Below are 21,909 nucleotides of genomic sequence, written 5' to 3'. Positions count from 1 at the left end.
TTCGTTTTCAGTTTTGTTTTATAAAAGATATCTTATTACCTATCTACTACTATTATTCAATTGAATAGACTGAACATTTTTTTTTAAAAGTTTTTAGTTATTTTTTTTTTTTTTTTTGTACAAGAATGTTGAAATTAAACAATATTATTTTTTATATGTTAATAAAATTAATTGCATACAATTGACTACATGTTATTATTGCTTTTCTCTACATCTACCAATAATATTTATACTTGGTAATGTTAATTTATGATAACCTATTTTATTATGTGGTTGAGGGTCAAATATGGGTTTCAAATATGAGAAAAATAATATATTTTTGATAGGTGACTCAGTTTGGCCATGAGACCTATTTTAGGGTCTCGCTCCTAATCAGTTAAAAAATATTATAAAACTCTTCTGTTAGTCATAATAATAGTATGTGTAAAATTTCAAACCATTTAGACAATTTTTTTTTAAAACATTTTTTTTGAGTAAACCGCACCAAAAATCATTTGGCGGTTTGGTCAAAGATAATTGAGACCCACATTTGGGTCTCATGGCGCTCAACGTGTTAATCATTAAAACATTTTTTTTTTTAATAACTTATATTGTATTTGATTTTAGGTTATCTTAATTTCACTCGAACCAAATGAAAATGGTGTATATATAGCTACAACTGAAGATAAAAAACAAAACGATTAAAAGATACGAACAATATGTCAGAATTTAGTTGTTCTTTTGAAAAAGTTAAAGAATTCAAGGCTTTAGAAATTGTTGGCGTTAAATGACAAATGGTACGTAATTTAGTGCATATAAATATATGATTCATATAATTCAAGAACCAAAAATAGTAAATTTGTAATTTTATTCAAAAAAATATCTAGTTATTATTTATTTGTATTTTATTTTACTATAAGTAATATTTGTCTTAGGTATTGATTGGCTTATCATAATATGAAACTTAAAACTTAATTTTTCATTTAATTAATATACCAAGTATAAATGTACACTATTTTAGAATAATAAAAAAAAATATTTTATGCAGTATTGTGAGTTAATTAAATTATTTTATTTGAAATGAATATACTTTTTAAATACATTTAATATTAATTATATTATAAACTGTAAAACAAAGGCCATTATGACTTTTTATAGATATATAATAATTAATATAAAACTGAAAAAGATTAGTGATCACTTGCATAATGTGTTTATAAAAAATGGCTGATTTTGAAATTACTTTTTTTTTTTAGGTATAGAGGAAGAATGATATTATGTTACAATGAATTTCAATTTAATGATACAAGAATTGAGTTGATTGATGTTGATTCTTTTTATCAAATTAAACTAGATAATTTGTTTGTTCTTCCGTAATTCTTTTTGTATGAACAATTAGTAAGTCATATACTGAATTACTGAACATTATAATTAATACAATTTTACACTTATTTTACACATTTTCTTAATAAATTTTTTTTATTTTATAATTTCATGCTTAGGATTTTAAATATTATATAAACAGGCGTGGTTAGGGTACAGGCCACATAGGTACTATGTATTGTACTTCCACTGGCGAATAGCGGATGAGATAAGTAGAAACACTTTAAAAATTATTGTGGACGGCGAGTACTGTCTCAAAAATCTTAGAATAAGTATAACAACATCCAAGTTCATAATATATTTTTGTTTTTTCTGTTTATATTATCTTCCCTGTCATCATTACTGTATTTACCGCTTACTTAGTATTTTTGTCCATCCTAAAGAACAAACTAAAAATATGATAAAACTTTTATAACTTTACTTTTGAATTCGTGTTATGTTTAATTGAGATTGATAGGTGCATGACGTTTAAAGACTGTTAATTTCAATTCTGTAGAGTGAACATTTAAAATGTTTAAATATTTACACAAAGTGTATAAGAATTCTGGAACGATGGATTCATCTGATTGATCTCAAGTAAACGTAATAATACATTCAAATCAATTTTGAATCGGTTTCTGGATTGCCGGCTGCCGCCAAGCGTGGTATCCAACGCGTCCTAAGCGTGCGGTATCGTCGGTATGCTGGTATATTGGAAACGACGATTGGACGCGTCGTAGCGTCGTCTCCATTACTTTACGGGGACGCTGTTCGAGTACGTTTAGAGTGTTTTTTTCTGTTTTATATCCGCTTTCGTTCAGATATTATTGTTTAATACCTATCGCGTATTATTTATTAATTATATATATATATAATTATTTCTAGTATCTAGAGACGTATTCAGGATTTTGCTGCCCCCTGAGTACTCTTTTTTTTTTTTTTGTAACTGTTTAAATCAATTTAAAAATAAAACCTTCCAGCTATATTTACTGCCCCCCAAAAAAGTGCTGCCGGGGGAAATTGCCCCTCTTGCCCCCCCCTTATATAGATACGCCACTGCTAGTATCATGAGAATACAAATGTATTATAGGTAGCAAAAGAGTTGTATTGCTTTTTACAAAATATACATAGAAATAAGACCTGTTATAACAAAAAAACCATCGAATTTAAGTTTTCTGTTAATTTAGTAAAAACGATAAATAGTTGTAAACGCTGCAAAACTAGGGACTAGGTACCTAAACATTTTAAAAAGTTAGCAACACATAATTAAATATAGCAATTTAGGTAGGTACTTTAAATAAAATATAAACCATAGAGTACCTGCCTACCTTTGTCGACAAACATAATGCGTAATATTTATTAATAATATTAAGAAATGTTACTATGTTAGTACATGCAAAATAGCGTAAATATTTCGTTTTATAGTTTACACTAGACGAGTGAGATGCGCAGCCTATATATAGACTACTATTATTAATAGGTATACTCATCTGTGTTAATCTTAATCGTAACTTTTATTGACAGAGCATGCTATAGCTGTGTGTGCAAGTTATACAACGTTTGTTATCAATGTTAGATACCGGTTATTTCGAGACTCCCTCCATTAGCGCTTCATCCGGTTTTTATAATTTACATGTTTGTGTACAGAACAATTTTATTATTTTCCTTTATTTATAAACAAATACAAATTTGTGATTATTAAATAAGATATAACGTTAATACAATAATACATTATGATAAATGATCATACCTGTATTTCTGCTTCAAGACCGGAATTACGCCTAGGCCTAGAGCAGCAAATTTCGTAAGATCCCAATCCATTATGTTTAAATTCTTCTTTATAATTATACAGTATTTGTTGGCGTAACATTTTTAATATCTTCATGTATTATATTTATTATAGAATATCAGAGCATGTAGCAATATCGTGGTGTACTCGGAGTGTCCGATAAATACCAACACCACTTACAGAGAGTCCCAGAAACTACAGCCATTACCGCACATATGCTGTCAAATGTGGACTAAATTTGTCAAGCAAGTAATGATTTCAAACAATTCAAACAATAATAAGGTATGGAAAAATTGAATAAACAATTAGGGAATAGACTGTCTTTAATTTAACAATAATACTAAGGTATATATGATCAGTTATTAGTTTTAACTGTAGGGACATAAGTGAACTCAAACTATTCATAATATTCCAATTTCCAAGCAGCCACCATCTGCAAAGAGTCATTCATGGCTCTCTCCAGAAGCTATGTGGTGTGGCCGGTTGCCACGATCACCGCATCATCGGCGAAGCACACGATATGGATGCCATCCGGATATCCCAACCGCATTAGTCCATCATAGAAGATGTTTCGCAATATAGCTCCTTCTCAAGAAACGCTCTTGAGACCGCTGCTTCCACCACGTCGGCCGTTCAATCCTTGGCTATAAGCCCTGTTTGCCACACCGTCTAAAGGTTAGGATACGCCATATGTAGTCCATTTTGCAATGAAACATTTATTTATGAAATAACTTCCCTATACCATCTTCATCAGGTGCATATCCTACTAAAGCCACCAACATACGTAGGCAGGGAAAATTCAAAGGTAAACTATTTATTTTTTTTTAAAAACAGATAACGATGGCAATTTTATTGCAAATATTACTGTAATAGTATTATTACTAAATGGCGTTTTCTTCATTTTAATAGAATATGTTAAATATGATTGCAAGTTCAATTTATCAGTTCCCCCAAAACAGATACATAACATCGTTAAGTCACATTTATTGAACAGTTACGGTTCAAGAATTAAAAGTACTGAGAAATTTAATTATACTTTAATCACAAAGTGCAGTACAATCCAAAGTTTAAAATATCAAAAAATCAATGTATGTAACAATTATAATAATATACATATATATACAATTCACAATAAAAATAATTATACAATATTTATTAACAGATACTCTCAAGATACAAAAATATAGATAATATTATACACTACGTAAAGGCAGACAGGCTGGCTGAATATATTATGGATTCAAAGCCTCACACATTAAGAAATATAGCATCAAGATTCACGATTGAAAAAATAGATAAAAAAAAAGGGAGGAAATAGCCATAAATAAAAAATCATCAATAGACATAATTAAAAGTGAAGCCGTTAAACAATATTGTAAATTTCTTTTAACTAATCTACCAATCAAAAATCAAAAGCAATCAGTCATTTCCGAACTTAACTCAATAGAATTTTTTAAAACCATCACTCCATCAATACATAAAACATTCAATATAAACGATCTCGTGCAATCGGCCACCTCAATACAATTCATTGATTACATATTCAGCTGTGTTATACTATATTGCTCCCCTGATATCCTTCATGAGTAAGTCACATTTTGTAATATATCTTAATGCCTAATTTGAGGTAGTTCAATCTTATTGCATCTCATGTTTCAGTGTCCAAGTGTGTGAAGTGGATACGTTAGAAGAAATCTATAATCAAAAAAAAAAAAAAAATTAATACAAATGAGTATAATTATTAACTATATAGTAAATTATTATCAACAAATAAAGGGATTGGTAGATGACAAAGGCAACGCCATTCTGAATTGTCTACCATACATAAATTGTAACCATCTTTATTCAATGGATAAAACATTCCATGAATTCATAATGGCAGTAGAATCATGGTGACGGAATCCATTTATTGATCTAAATTATAAAAACACAAAGTAAATTTTAAAATTTAATATTCTATCACATAACCTAAATAATTAAAATAAATAATGAAATACCTTAATTTATAAAAAACAGGTTAACAACAAGGGTTCCGGATGTCAGAATTCAAATTGATGACAAGTCAGTCATTGAATTCTTTACCCCAGATCCAAATATCGATGATTACAATACAGCATTAGTATTGACTTGTGTTTATGTATATTATGAAAACTTAAATTTTACTCAAAAGTACACAGTATGTTGATAATGTTTAGATATTTATAAGACAGCATTTTTTTTTACCTAATTTAAAAATATTATCATAAGAACTCATAACATTACCATTACAAAATGCTGTCTGTTACTATATAATTATTTAAAATGTATTAATGACTTGAATTTTACTTTTCCATAATTATTTAGTATATATAATCACATTAAAATAATAATGTGCATTATAAGACACTTTTTTATTGAAAAACCTGCACTGAAAGCAGCATTAGTCAAATTAGTTGATGAAAATTATTTGACATTTCAAAAATAGGTACCATGCTTACAAAATACACAAACCTAATAAACCAAATATATACAACTATATTCAAAAATTTAAAAATTTAGCAACAGTAAACGACATAATGAACATAACAAAAGATATATACTTGACGACAGCTGTTTTTTACAATGTAATTTTATTTGTTTGTCTTGAAACATCTGCAATGGTTCTTAAATATAAATAATGTATATAATTATGTGTTGGTTTAAGCTTCCAACAACAATTTTCTCAATTACTTCTGCCAAACACAAACTTGCAACAAATCAGAATTTCATAATACAAAAATTTCAACAAAAATCAATCTTTATTCAACATTTTTTAAAGTCAATACTAACCAATCATTTCAATATTACATCTTTAGACACAATATTGCATATTTATCAACAAAAAACTGAAAAATACAAACAATATATATACAATTTACTTCAAACTTTGCCAAAACTTAAAAAGGACTTTCAATTATCAATTATAAATCATCGAAACGCTTCAAAATTCACCAATCATACAAACTCATCCTTCAAATCCACCTACCTTACAAACAAAACTCACCGCTTCAAAATTAAAGTTTTACGTCCAGGCTTCAGATATTCAAACTTATATTAAACAACATTATTCTTGAATAAACTATTTATTTAATTATTTACATTTAATCTCTTGGTTGTATTAACAGGTTTTTGATGTTGGCAGATGTATTCAAATTCAGAATCAACTTCATTGCTTCCACTGAAAATATTTTAAAATATTCGTGCAATCATACCGCACCACCCTGGTGTGGGGTTATTACACGTGCCGCGTTTTTTTATAGTGGTGTCGCCTGGAGCCCTATTCCACTGACATTATTAATAAAATATGTTTTATATGAATGCAATTGCACCTTGCGTGCGTTAGCACTTCATCGTCACTGTAGAACTAATAAATGATTAGCCAAGGTAGTCTGATGGTAGATAAGTAATAATTATTTATTGTATAAAAAAAAAAAAAATTAGTATATTCACTGCAAAATGATACTTACTTGATACTTACCTTTGCTCGTGCGGAGTCTCTGTCCATTTTAATGGTATGATATATTACAACAAAGTAAGTGTTTGTACATTACATTATACAGTAGTTTTGTTTGGCCAACTCAGTGTTATATTTCAGTATACACTAGGTAAGTATGGGATTTACGATCAAAAATTTAATTTAATTTAGAAAATATAAATGAAGTTAATAAGATCGAGAGGGAATATTGTGGTGATGGCTCGCTAGACTGCTAGATATATATCTCTAGCCTTCATGGTACCAGGTTAACAATTGATAAGAGGTATGTTGATAAGGTATATTGATATATACCACGATTAAAGATATCTTTAATCGTGATATATACCGCTACCGTGTTTATCTTGTTTTTGATAAGGTGATTTAGTGTGAACTTCCGACCGTCGTTATTGTATTATGATTATTTTTTTCGTTAATTTATTAATTTTTGTAAGATTTTTCGGGCCCCGTTTAAACTTTTAAATCGTCTTTCGGGTGTTTACAAAGGGTCCTCTGCTGCGATCGCACGTGGAATAATATATTTCACGTCGCTGTTAGAAATTCGAATGCCCGTCATAGTGGTTCTAAGTTTTTCTTTCGAGATATCCTATAATTTTTTTTCCTGGAAGCATTTGCCTTTTGACATCCCCTAATAACTATAAAATAAAAATGTAAAATACTCCTATTGTACCCCGGCATTTGATTTGTTTTTGAATTAGGTTTTGAGCTTCGGACCTTCTTAGACTCGTGCCCAAAAGCCAGACACTTAAAACATCTCGTGTTTCTCTTTTCGGCCTTCCGAACCCTGTAGTTGACAACGCTGATCCTTAACCACCCTGTTTTAATCACATAGCGAGCCTGGCTTACCTGTAGAAGGACTAGGGCTGTCTGTAAGAAGTCCTTAAGTTAAAAATCTTAACTAACTTATTCTGAAATTTCTCATCTTTCCAATAAATCCAATGAATGGCTCCGTGAACGTGTAATTTCGGCCCTTAAAAACGACACCGTCAACATCATAAACGAAAAAGTTCTTTCCATGTTCGAAGCTGATAAAAAAAAACTATATTTCCATAGATACACTAACTAATCAAGGTGAAACTATAGATATACCGACTAAATTTCTTAACTCATTAAATCCATCAGGTCTCCTCCCTACACAAACTTGATTTAAAAATCAGTGCGCCTATTATTCTCATGCGAAATTTAAATGCTCCCAAATTTTGAACGAGATTAAAAATATTATCTTTGAAAAAAAACCTTATTGAAGCTGAAATTATTGCCGGCTCAGCGAGTGGTAAAATTTTATACATCCCAAGAATACCAATGATAACAAACGAGCACCCTTTCGAATTTAAACGTGTCCAATTTCCCGTTAAACTTTGTTTTGCTATGTCAATTAATAAGGCACAAGGACAGACAATGAAAGTTGCAGGAATTGACATCAGCGATCCTTGCTTCACTCACGGACAATTTTATAATTTTATGTTGTCTGCTCCCGTGTAAGCTCAGAAAAAAAATTTGTTTCCGGGCAATGCCGCGTAATTCAGCTAGTATATATATATATATTTAAATCATTATTTACTATTTAGATTCTTCATTCAAGTAATTGAATTCTTTAACGTAGTTTGAACATCAAATAGTTTCTTAGGCAACGTTAATTAAACAGACTTTTAATTAATGTAAACAAATTTAATTTATATGTTTTGAATAAAATTAATTTAAAGTTTATTTTCTATGATACATTTTTTTGGGGGAACATATTGAAAAAAATGGACTCTACAAATATACCTAAAGCCGAAGAATCATGTGTCGTGTACCCCTGGGTAAGAATATTAATGGAAATAGTAGATTATAAAATATGTCATTGTTGTTTTAATAAAATCATATTTATATATTTATACATAAAGGAACCTTGCTATGACAATGAGATGCAAATGAAAGCTTCATTCGAGGACAACTATCTTGACCATTTAAGCAATTTAAAAATTGAATCAAATCCATCACAAAATACATTAACTACTATAGCTTGTGGTGTTTGTACGTTAATATATTTATATATATATAAACACAAATTAATTATTTTTCCGTTTCAATGAATCAATCTTTTTACATTATTATTTCAGCACTTAACGTGACTAAAGGATTAATCGAAGAATTTTGTGAAAGAGGTGTATCTATAGTAATATTTGATTTTAGTGGTTTATCATTTGAACAAAGTCGAAAAATGGTTTTCGAAATTCGTCAGGGTGTTTTTAACTACAGTCTTAAAAAGAACAATCAAGTGCCATATTCAATGACATTAGTACTTGATCTTGGAGGATCTTGTATTACGACTGGAAGCATATTCCATACAAAGGTAATAAGTATTGATGTAAAATAATGATAAATAAGTGGTTATAATTTCTAAAACAAAATATTCAAGTTTAACGTTTTAATAGATTTATTGATTAACGAATTAATGTATAATAATAATATATATAGGTATTATAAAAGTCTCGAAATCATATAAACTTTAATTTCCAAAATAATTAATTAATTCCACGTGTCTAATAATTTGATAAGATTTATTTTTATTTAATTAGCCTATACAACGTTTAATAGAATTATCGACAAACGCTCATGTTTATGTCACTAACGATGTCGAATACAAATTTAAGTGTACAGAAGACCGTATTTATGTAAATAGCGATTTGATTCTTCGGCTTAAAACTAATGATCGGATTTATTTAGACTATGGAAAAATTGAACTGGCCGTGATCAGAGTCGGTAAACATGTATCCATTTTATTATTTTATATTAATTAACACTGAACAAATGATCAATGGAGTATTTTCTCAGTGACGACGATGTCAAAAATAACTTTAATTTTCCTTCTATTCAGACGAAGATGAAGTGTATTGTGTGATAAAGCGAGGAGAATTGTTGGGATCTGAAAAAACAGTGCACATTCCAAAAATTCCTATTGGCTCAACGACACTTTCTAAATTGGATGAGGAGAAAATTCGTACAGCGATCCAACTTAAAGTGGACGTTATCTTGGTGCCTGGCGTAAGAAATTCTGTCTTTTTTGACCATGTTCGCAAGTTTGTCAGTAAGTTATTTATGAAATCACTATGATTGACGATATGATTCTTTTCAATGTCTAGTATTACAATTGTAATAGTTTCCGTCTTAATATTTCACTAGTTAAATATCATCTTATTTTTTATCTGATACCAGAATATGTCACACTATCTACGGCCATATGCTAACCCTATTTTATCGGTCCTAAACTGAGGAAATATTTCATTTACGTTGCTTCAAATGAGTTTTTTTTAGACACAGAGCGAGGTGGGGACATCAGCCTGTATGCAAAAATTGATAATACCGTCGGGCTGGAGAACTTTGATGATATATTACCAGTTGTAGATGGCGTCTTTTTGAATCGACCAAACTTATCCATGGAGGTTGGCCATGACAAGATATTTCTGGCCCAGAAAATTGTCTTATCTAAATGCAATGTAGTGAGTTTTTGGGAGAGCAACTGCGTTATAAACATACTTTTAACGTCAAAAAAATACTATCTATTATATAAAACATGGTCAATTTTTTAAATATGATCGATTAACATATTAATTTTAAGTTACACTTATTTAATTTTACACAATGATTGATCCCCTAACCATCATACAATATACAGGCTGGAAAACCAACCATCACGTATGGGGAATATCTTAATTCCATGGAAGTAAGTACAGTACCTACAAACGCTGAAGTTAATGATCTCATAAATACCGTAATGGATGGAACTGATTGCATTTATCTGGACGTTACGATGCGCAGTGAAAATAAATCACATTGTATTCAGTACGCATCTTCACTGTGTCGGCAGGGCGAAGCAACCATATGGGAACAACAGTTATTCACCGAACTCAATAAAAAGGTATACAACCTTACATTACAGTATTATTATTTATCGTATCGATGTTTGTAAGCGGAAAAGAACAAACATATTTCTTTTATGAGTTTAAAATTAAATTAAAAAAATTACCTGATAAAATAATTTTGTTATTATACAATATTTTACTAGGACCATGCACCGAGATCAATAAGATATACTGGAGCGCAGACTAGAGTGTAAAAACGGTCCTCACTCCTGTATGACAAGAAATAATAATATGCAATTGATATACTTATCTATGATTAAAATAAATTATTTTCAGGTTTTTATACTTTCATTTTTGGTAAATATAAAATTTAAGCCCACATTAAAACAATAAAGTTGGTACCAAAGTTAACACAATACAACCATTATCCCAGAGCAATGTTAAAACATTCAGCCTTTCATTGTTATTCTTTTGGAAATAAATTTCTTGCCATAAGTGCCATAAGGTGGTGGAGGTAGCAGCAGTTGAAAAGGCCTGCTGACATTTCATGTCTTTGCTTTAACACAGAATCGAAAACCGTCGCGGACAAGCGTTACGGTTACCCTGGTTATGGTTTCAAAAGACTTAAAAGACATAAAATGTGGTACTTCATTGCAGACTTGTATGCAATATGATTTTCAACGTCATCTTAAAACCATATAAAACATACAAAATGTTTTCACAACATAACGAACGTTGACAATTCTGCGCTCCACTATATACTTCTCTACTTTAGTGACACAATGATACATTCATGTAATGTATAATACGTTATGCTTTCAGTCCAAACCAAAAATTGATCCTGCATATGCGATTAGCATTGGGTGTGTAGAAGTATCATTTAAATGTCATGCAGCTGCAATTATTGTGATCACCACGTCTGGTATGTCAGCCCGATTAATAGCTAGATACCGGCCTCGATGTCCTATATTAGCGATCGTCAGGCACGGAAAATCTGCAAGAAAATTGTCTGTGTGGCGTAATGTTATAGCCTTGCAGTACATTGGTAAATAAATAAAAATAATAATATGTTTATTGTTTATACTACGCGTAAAATAATAATCGAAGACGCGAGTATCTCAACAATTTTGAGGTACAAGTATTCCTTTCGTAATGCAAATATTAAATGATGTAATATTATTTCTAAAGACTTTATTATGTGATTAAAACTAAAATATTTTTTCACAAATCTACGCTTTCTTCTTCAATCATATATCAGACGACGTCATGTATATGTTACAGATCCAATAGAAAACATTTGGTCTAAAGAAATTGAAAATCGTACAAGGTTTGCGATGGATTTTGGAAAAAGAAAGGGGATATTACATCAGGGAGACTTGGTTTTACACATGAGTTGCTCTAAACAAAACGCAGGTTTTGCTAACACTATGAGCTTGTTCTACGTTAGTGCTGGAGACTTTGTAAACGCATAAAAATATATTTAAAAATTTGATAAAAATAAAACGTTACATTTTTATTTTATTATTATTTTGAATGACCTAATTTGTACCTACTAAGCAAAGAATTAAAAAGCAATATACTGTCATATTCTATGTTGGTACTCTCGAAGGATCTTTGGACGTCATTGATTTTTTTACAGTATTTGTAAATTTAATACAATAAGTATCCCCAGCTTAAGATCAAGATTTCCGAGGTGCGTTGACATCAAGAACTACGTGTGTGATATCAATTATCTCAACTATCGTATTTAGTATCATAACATAGGGTTGCCGTATTCACTGCAGACCAACACATGGTTAGGTATTTTTGATCCACCATATTTGTTAAATAAACTCGCAACATGTTTTTCAAACAACATATTTGTATTGATGATTAACTTACTGATAACAAATATATCATACAATTTTATAATGTGGACAACAAACTTAATTTAAGATTAACACCTTTTTTTTGCTGTTTGAACTGACGGGAAACCGCGGGAACTGCTTTTGCGTACGTCTGCGGTGCCGTCATCGTTTATTTAGAAAACATTTTTCTACAAATATTTTGATAATACATTAACCGTTAAGTCCCTTAAGGCGCGCGTATAAACTATTTATCTAAAATAGATCGAAAGAAAAAAAACGACATAGTTGGCTTATGGCCATGGTTTTCTGTTTGGTATCCCGACCCGGCTTTGCTGTCTACCAGTTTCGAATACCCGTTCGTTTCCTCGTTACGTGTTTCCGCCCTTAGATGGATGTGAAGGGTGATGCCTCGCCATTTGTTGGTTTATGTTGGTGACTGCGGTTCTCCCCTAAACCAACAATTTCCCTCATTGGTTTTTCTATAAGTACCACATCAAGCGGTATTAATGATATCGGACAAACACCAAACTGGTTTCTGGTATACAACCAGGGTTGGGCAGTATCAAAGATACAATTGCATCTTGTATCGTGTATCGTGATACATGATTTTCAAGTATCAAGTATCATGTATCATGATATATTTTTAGAAGTATCATGTATCTTTAGTTCTATAATGTAACTGTGGCAAAGTAGGTACCATATTTATTACCAAGTTTATAATATTATTCATCTTCAATAGCCACAACTGAAAACAAAATATTTCTTGGGTCTGCTAGTAATCTGTCGACATCAGGTAAAGTGACTCTCACACTGTCTCCGATGTTAGCTGGGGGAAACTTATGGATAGGCCTAAATTTCATTTTTTCAACTTGGTTCATTAAACAAATTTCAGAGTTTTTTCTATTATTATCTATTAATTTCTGTTTTTATATTATGTTTAGTTAAATGGAACAATTGGTCTAACTACAAGCCTTTTCGTTTAGATGACAGTTTTGTTTATCAAGGTCCACAAAATTTACACAAGTTTAATGAACATAAGTACAACTTCTTGAGTCAAATATTTGTATCATTTTCTAATTTCTGCCATCTTTCGATGCTTACCACCATGACCAATATTAAGGTGTATCTCATTTAGTATACCTATCATATAATTCATCAATTTTTAAGTAATATAGTAAATTAGTACCTACTCCCTTTTTCGTGAGTGCTTAATTTTCTCTTTTCCTCCGATATTAATAATTTTCAGATTTATTGCTGCCTTTCAATTCATTAATTACCTATATTTAAGCATTTTTCATTTGACAAATAAGATGAATTATCTTTTTTTTTCAGACAACAATTTCTCAAATAAATTATAAAGTTCCGTTTTTCCATTTATTTAAAATACTTAACACTCTATTGGCAATTGTCACGCGTGAAAATTGAAACAGACTAACAGATCGAAACGCGATGCATAGGTATAAAATTATAAAAAAAAATGTCGTAGAATTAAGATAAGATATTATTAGATGTGGTCAGCAATCCACTGCCTGTGTTGCAATCATAATATGCATGCGATTAAAATTTATTTATCTAAATTTAAAAATCATATTAATTTATTAGTATTTTTATATTTTTTTTATTAAAATGTGTTAATATGCTTATACTATGTTAAATTAATATACCAAACAGTGATGAAACTTAAATAAATTACATTTGTTATAATTATATAAATTTTGTTTAACATTTAAATTGTAATAATAAAATAAGGTGAATGAATTTATTTTTTATTTTTTGGCTCTTGACACCAAAAAAGTTACTGGACCACCATATAATGCTAACAAAAGCTCTTATAGCCTATTTCGTATATAACATTTAACCAATTATGTAACGATGTTTTATCGAAAGTGCATTTTATAGAATCGCAACTTTCATATCGGTTTTCGATACATAATGGAATACTGGTTAACGAATATTTATCGATATAATTCGATACGTTATTATCAGAGTTACAGAATCAATCTACTGACGACATTTCTATTTAATAAAACAAAGGTTTTCAATGCAAACAATTTTTTTCTAACAAATAAAATATTATTAGCTTGTATTAAAAACGGGTATAATTCAAACATTCGACTAATTTTGTTTCAAATTTACACTTCGTTCAAGTTATTATTATTATTTTTTTTTTTGAATTGAGTCACAGTCACGAATTTATAAAAACATATACGGTTTTTTTCAACGATTTAAGAAATGTATTTATTGTTCTGCAATAAATATCTTTAAAGCGATGAATAAGTGCAAAGAGTGCAAAAAAGTTTGTCACCTTCAGTGCCAAAAAAAATTGTAAAAATAGTAGATCAGGAAAAAATAAAAGAAGATATAGAAAAGTTAAAATCAAATTTAGAAATAATGAAAACTGAAATTGTTGCACAGCACGTGAATAAAATAACAGAAAAAAAGGAGATTTATTACAATATAACGAGAAAAAACTTACCAAGACTTAGTAAGAGCACCAAGAGACTTACACCAGCTTAATCTATATACATATAGGAAACCGCCCCGATTCACTCATCAACGCCCAGACCAAACCGCTGGGTATAGGGACTTCAAATTTTGTACAGAGGTTCTTTAAGCAACGTAGAGGCGCACTAAGAAAGGATTTTTCAAAATTCTCATTTTAAAAGGTTGCTAAAACGAGGATTTTGTGATTTACGATGGAATTTTGGTTTATAAATAGTTGCTATAAAAACCTGATTTAAATGGTGATACATTTACATTTAGTCATTTTTGTCCCAAGTGGAAGAACAACCAATGTAGTATTATATAAGGAGGTGCTTCAATAATAATATAAAAATATAATAATATTCACGGCCTATAAATATATATGTTGTCAATGAATCTACTAGTGCTATGTTTATAGCAAAACATACGCACACACACAAAATTAAATTGTGAATTCGACGTAATATTAGCACTATCAATACGATTAAATTAAAAACTAACACACGGCATACGAAAATGTAAAAAAAGGAAAATAACACACGGGCAACGCCTTGTCGGGTCAGCTAGTAGAAAATAATATTTGAAAAAAAAATACTCTATAATACTGTTGTGTAAATATCTCGTGTATCAAATTTCCAAAGAGGTTATAAATGTTCAAACAATACATCGTATGTCATCTAACAAAATTATTGACACTAATCCGTATGTCATGATACACTATGACATGGAGATACGAGTTATTGTGTCATGATACATTTGATTTTATAAACACATTTACGTGTCTCCTGAAAAAAGTGAATTATTTATAATTTAATAATTTCGGACTTACGAGGTATTGCAGGTTCACCGACGATATATTGCAGGTACACCAATGAAGAGGCTTTTGAAATTGTTTTACTATTTAATGACTGGTTTGATTTGCTAAACACTCAGCATCAATTAGACAAAGGAGTAAAAAGTTATGGCCTAGATGAAACAAATCAGAATGATTCACTAATAAGATGAATAATTTTATAAAATCCATAAGAGTTCACCAAAATACTGAAATACTGGAATGCCTCAAAAATACGGTCGGACACCTAAAACGTAACGACCACCACGAATCGGTTAGGAACGTTGAGTCGTTTGTTTCGTTTGTTGTTGTATAATTTTCTTCAATAACGATGGAACGAAATATTTTGAACCTTTCTAAATCCAACCATGGTGCAGGTGAAAAGTAGGCCACCTGATTTCAGCAAAAATGATGTGGAAATATTCTCATTTACTATGTGTAAGTACCTACAAATGTATTGTTTTTAATTTTAAGATTTTTTATTTATTTTGGTTATTATATTAGTCCTAATTAACTCTAAAAATTACCACTAAGAACATTAATAAAAGATACTTAGGTTATTGAATGGGAAATTTAAAATGTAATTTGTAGTGTAGGATTTGGTTATGTTTATTGTGGTAATTTGAATTATTAATTATTATGATTCAATTTTAATAAACTTGTAATAAGACTCACCTGGTTAAATACATATTAGTCTCACCCGGTTACTACATATTAGACTCACCCGGTTAATGTTAATCTCCTTAACGAAAATCGTGTAAAATCAATGCTTTGAACTTACAGCTTTGTACAGTCGTTGCCAGATAAATTGAGCCGGCGGCGGCGGCGAGATAACGGAAAACCAGTGGTTCTCCGTATTTCAATATTATTACCGAAAATACTTCAATAAACCAACAATTGTTACAAAAATTATTTTACGATATTAATTTAAAATCCAATTCGGTCGAAATACACCGGGTTAGGTTAGTTGTTTTTAGCAGTATACTGCAGCTAGAACGATAGCATGGGAGAGAGAGTACAGAAAATTCTGCAGAAAATTGTTTGCACTGAGCCGGGTTCGAACTGGTGACTGCGCGCGTCGTAGCCAACTGTGTGACCTATGCACCACACTGCCAGCGACTAGTTTGGGCTACACTTACTGAAAAACGCCGCCGCGGCCGGCTCAATTTATCTGGCAACGACTGTAAGTGGTATGAGTGCATTCCTGAGTGCATTTACTATCGTTCTGTAGTGTTTTTGTATATATACACACGATTATTCGATTTTTTGAACAGGCGTACATATGTTTTGCCGTCACATTCCAACTAAAACAAATAAAATTATCAAATACAAAACAAAATTGGAAGGAAAATATTGTAGCAACGCAATCGCTTAATAAATCGTTGGTTTTATTGTTTGTTTTTTCAAAATGAGTAAACGTAGCTTATTTATTGTGGACCTTGCAAAAAAAATATGGTTATGCAGAAACATAATGTACCTGCAGTCTCTTGCAACGACAACAGGGGTTTGTTGTCGTTTGCTACATGTAAGTGATAAACCTACAAATGTATTGTTTTATTTTTATTTATTTTGGTTATTATATTAGTCCTAATTAACTTCTTAGGAGTAACCAACTCCTAAAAAAAATTACCACTAAGAACATTAATAAAAGATACTAAGGTTATTGAATGGGATATTCAAAATGTAATTGATAATAGAGGATTTGGTTATGTTTATTGTGGTAATTTGAATTAATAATTATTATTATTTAATTGTAATAAACCATACAAATACTAATTTATTTTATTTATTTATTTTTTCACCAATAAAATGTCGTTGTAACAAGTCCAAATAAGTATTATAATAAATAAGAGGCCAAACGAGCGTTCGACAAGGAAATCTATTATAAGATCTCAAAAATTCCACAACAGAATTACTTTCAATAATCATTAAGCTACGTTAATATGCATTTATTTATATAATTTCTCGATTAAAGCCTGGGCTATACACGACGTTTTCCAACGCGTCGTATTCCGTGACGTTTTCCGTCACCAGTATTTTTTTTTTTTAATTTTTTTTTTTATTAAGTTTTCCTGACAGTTGATCATCTAAACTTAAGGCTAAGGAATAAAATATTTGACATTTTGAAAAAGGTTAACAAAAGAAGAAAAAAAAATTACAAAATCAGTAACAATTGATAAATTAGAAATTGACAAAGTTTTAAAAGCTTAGATCTAACTATATTTTTACAACAGTAATAAGTATGTATAATTAAGATTTAATTAAGAATTAATAAATATAAGAAAATAATAATACAATAGACAGTTAGCGTATGAGGTCATGTGGACGTTCACGCTTGAGACGGCGTATTGGAGGAGGGACACTTAGGTTGTAGTATTTAGCGCTGCTAGCAGACTGTAAGTGGTTGAAGAAGTTGCTTGTTAATTTCTTTATATAATCAGTTATAGAAGGTAGCTGGAAGTCCGTGTGCAGTGCAGCATTACGTATAAACCATGGGGCGTTAGATATTGTCCTAAGGACTTTAGATTGAAATATTTGTATCTTGTGTATATGGGTCTTAGCACAATTTCCCCACACAGGGACTGCATATAAAATTAGTGGTTGTAAAATTTGTTTGTATATCATAATAGAACATTTTCAGCTTAGCGATGATTGTCGGTTTAGCAACGGGTAAAGTATCTTTAGTCTCTGGTAGCCTTGTTGTAGTTTAGAGGTGATGTGTGGGTTCCAGGTTAATTTCCTGTCTAATATTACGCCGAGATATTTGATGCTAGGTAACCAGGGAATGTTATTACCGTACAGTGTTTAACTGCTGGGAGTTTTGGGCGACGATTAGTGAAAAGGACTGCTGTGCTTTTTTGAGGGTTTAGTTTTATCTTCCATTTATCTCCCCATTTTTGGATGTAATTCAGGTGGTCTTGGATATTTCTTGTCACTGTTTCAACGTCTGTAGAGCTTGAATATATTGCGCTGTCGTCGGCATAAAGTGCTATTTCTGTATTAATTGATGCGGGAAAGTCCGAAACATAAAGGTTAAAAAGTAACAGAGAAATTGTTGAGCCTTGAGGTACACCTGCATTTATAATTTTTATTTGTGAAGTAGTGTAATTTATTTTGACTTTGAAACAGCGAGCAGTGAGGTAGGATTTAATTAAATTGTAAATAGCATTTGGGGTGTTTAACATTTTTAGTTTATATAAGAGTCCGTCATACCAGACCCGATCAAAAGCTTGTGCTATATCTAAAAAGGCTGCACCTGTATGTTGTTTTTTTTCGTAACCATTGCTTATATGTTCAGTTAGACGTAGGAGTTGTTGGGTAGTTAAGTGATTTGATTTAAATCCAAATTGGAAATGCGGAATAGCATTTATTGCATTTAAATAATTGGTGAGCCTGGAGTGTACAATTTTTTTAAATATTTTTGAAATTGATGACAGTAAACCGTCACCAGTATAGCCCATTTTAATTTAAAACAATGTAAAATTAGGAGTTAGCGTTTTTTTTTTTAAGTGCTGATCTTATTTTCGTGCAGATCTCTTCTTTTGTTTCCTTCAGAACTGAACGTTTATTTGGACTCTTACTTATAGTTAAGTATACGCGAAACGTACGTAAAACGCTATATATAAGGTCAAATAGACAAATGCCTACGTAACCATATGGAAATCTGGCAACATTGACTAAACTAACAATCATGTTCTACCGTAATCTAGCTTCTAAAATAACTATATTACAAAAATATTTTACTGATAGTTATAAATATTTTTGTGTTAGAATGTATTTTTATTTTGTACGATGAGAACAAACAATAGTCGAATTTAATATAATATTTTTTTCTATTACTAGAATCCAAAAAGTAATTACAAAATGTCTTCAAAACAGGTAAATAAATCATTATTTTACTCATATTACAATATTTATACTTTTAAAGTGTTATTTTTAATATTATAACACTGTATAACATAGGTATTTACACCAGTTGCGGATCCGACAACCGTTTAGTTGGAAAATATTGATGGGTGAGGGAGGGTCTCTATTAATTTTTCCGACTAAGATTTAACTAATAAATCCACCACTAATTTAACACGTTCACAGCCGCGTGTCAACTATAGTCGACATCAGGTCCATTGATTTGTAAACGGAATTATTTGACTCTGATTTATTCTAATAAATATGATAATATGGTTTTTTCAAACACTTCTCTACGTGTCGATTGGTGTTTTTGGTTTTTAAACTTGACCACTAGATAGCGATATAAGGGGTATTAATTATTGCAAGCATATTTTTTTCAAATACTTTTATTCCTTTTTACAGGTTATACTGTATAATAATGCATGCATATGTTTTCAGTTTGATTATCAATAACTTGGCAACTCATTTTAGATAATAAATTCTATGATAACAAACGATTATTATTATCAAAATAATATTTATTCTTTGTATCGTTTTTGTTGTGCGATATTCGAAACTCGATTTCAGGTATCATTACGGATTACAGTGGTAACTTATAGAAAATATGGATCCTGATACAATAAATAACTTACTGGATGGTAGTTTTGACTCATTTGATGATGTTTATAGTTCAGATGAATATTCATCGCCAGGTATGCAAGAATGTAATCATACAAGTAGTGATTCTGATAATATTTCTAAACATAGTATTTGTATTGCAAATGATGAGTGGAGGTACGATACAAATTCAGTACCTCATACTTTTGAGTTTACTGGTAATCCAGGTCTACAGTGTAATTTACTAAATGACGAGCCTTATAAATATTTTATTACCTATATATTTTGATGTTGAGCTATTTAATATTATAGTTACATGTATAAAAATGAGAGCAAATAATATTATAAGTAACGGTCTAAAACAAAATTCAAACCTAGGAAGATGAAAAGATATTGATGTAGGTAAGTTAAAAAAGTTTCTTGGGTTAACAATTATAATGGGCTTTTTAAAATTTTCAACACTTCGTTCTTACTAGTCTAAGAATGAAAGATTATCATTCGATTTTCGGAAAAACAATGATTCATCATCAATATGAAAATATTTTGCGCTGCTTATGTTTTTACAATCCAAATTCGGTTGATAGATCTGAACGTTTACATAAAATAAATAACATCACAAAACATATAACTACAAATTTTCAAAAAACTTATTACTCAAATCAAAACCTTTCGCTAGACGAATCTATATTATTATGGAGGGGGAGATTGAGTTTCCACCAGTATATACCTAGCAAGGCCCCCAAATACGGTATAATTTTTTGAATTATGTACTAACGATGGATTCGTATTAGATCTGGTAATTTATAAAGGCAAAGGAACAATTGAAAACGACACACCGTTTACTTTTGGGATTGTTGATAAATTAATGTCAAATTATTTTGGAAAAGGCCATAATTTATAAATGGACAATTATTATAATAGTATACCTTTGAAAAAATACTTATTAGAGAATGTCGTGGGTACATTGAGGAAAAACCGGAAAGAAAATCCAAAAGAAATAATGAATGCAAATTTAAAAAAAGGGGAAGAAATTCACCCAGAGAATGGAAATATACATGTTTTAAAATGGTGGGACAAACGTGATGTTTTAATGGTTTCAACCAAACATAATTTACATTTTACTTCTGTAATTGACAAATTTGGAAGGAGTAAATTTAAACCAACTATGGTATCTGATTATAACAATAATATTTCAGGTATAGATAGAGCAAAGCAGATGATTAGTTATTACCCAACTCTAAGGAAATGTTTACGGTGGTACATTAAAGTTTTTTTCCACACTATGAACATATGCATATGGAATGCTAATTATTTGTTAAATATTTATTTTCTCATTTGGTAATGCATTCATAACTAAGTGTCTAAGTCGGTGATTTTTGTGGTTGGATCTGACCATAGCTGTATTTGTAAAAATAACTTAAATATAACGATGGTGGCGTGGCAGAAGTATTGCAAAAGCAGTTAGGTAGTCGTTTCAAAACGAAAACGAAAACGAGATTGTAGGTTAGGTTAGGTGAACCGCGGTCCACAACGATAATAAATGCTTTACCGGAATCGACAATCGTAACGCTAATACACGATATGCGAAATCGATTATTTAGCTTTATTGATTAATGAATCTGCTATTAACTCAAAGCAAATCAATTGGTATTATATTGAAATAAAAAATATATATATCTGGTTAATGATAATTTATGTTTTAATTTTGATACCAATAGATTGTTTAAATAAATATTATTTATTAAAGTGTTTTG

At 30.3% G+C, this 21,909-nt stretch overlaps 1 protein-coding gene and 1 long non-coding RNA gene across 2 annotated transcripts; both read left to right on the top strand.

The window, feature by feature from the left end:
• The first annotated feature begins 534 nt into the window (after positions 1 to 534).
• LOC114131555 (uncharacterized) lies at positions 535 to 7,927 on the top strand. The gene is made up of 9 exons (XR_007605981.1): positions 535 to 776; positions 1,236 to 1,377; positions 3,245 to 3,412; positions 3,557 to 3,935; positions 4,040 to 4,218; positions 4,293 to 4,716; positions 4,790 to 5,064; positions 5,147 to 5,306; positions 6,274 to 7,927. It is a non-coding gene; the product is annotated as an uncharacterized LOC114131555 (long non-coding RNA).
• Positions 7,928 to 8,273: 346 nt separating this feature from the next.
• LOC114131556 (pyruvate kinase-like) lies at positions 8,274 to 12,010 on the top strand. Its single transcript, XM_027996804.2, has 9 exons — positions 8,274 to 8,443; positions 8,528 to 8,657; positions 8,744 to 8,976; positions 9,203 to 9,386; positions 9,502 to 9,711; positions 9,939 to 10,123; positions 10,300 to 10,542; positions 11,309 to 11,531; positions 11,768 to 12,010. The coding sequence occupies exons 1-9, from the start codon at positions 8,390 to 8,392 to the stop codon at positions 11,956 to 11,958; spliced, it is 1,653 nt and encodes a 550-aa protein (XP_027852605.2). The 5' UTR covers positions 8,274 to 8,389; the 3' UTR covers positions 11,959 to 12,010.
• The last annotated feature ends 9,899 nt before the right edge of the window (positions 12,011 to 21,909 follow it).

The sequence above is a fragment of the Aphis gossypii genome, chromosome X (genome assembly GCF_020184175.1).
Source record: "Aphis gossypii isolate Hap1 chromosome X, ASM2018417v2, whole genome shotgun sequence".
Taxonomy (NCBI): domain Eukaryota; kingdom Metazoa; phylum Arthropoda; class Insecta; order Hemiptera; family Aphididae; genus Aphis; species Aphis gossypii.
Note: the sequence above shows the minus strand (reverse complement) of the source record. Positions and strands in the feature narration are given on the sequence as shown.

Excerpts from the sequence above, each read along its gene's own strand:
- LOC114131556 (XM_027996804.2), top strand. The coding sequence starts at position 8,390 with ATGGACTCTACAAATATACCTAAAGCCGAAGAATCATGTGTCGTGTAC. Across the intron at positions 8,444-8,527 it reads CATGTGTCGTGTACCCCTGG|GAACCTTGCTATGACAATGA; the intron begins GTAAGAATATTA and ends TTATACATAAAG. Across the intron at positions 10,543-11,308 it reads TCACCGAACTCAATAAAAAG|TCCAAACCAAAAATTGATCC; the intron begins GTATACAACCTT and ends TTATGCTTTCAG.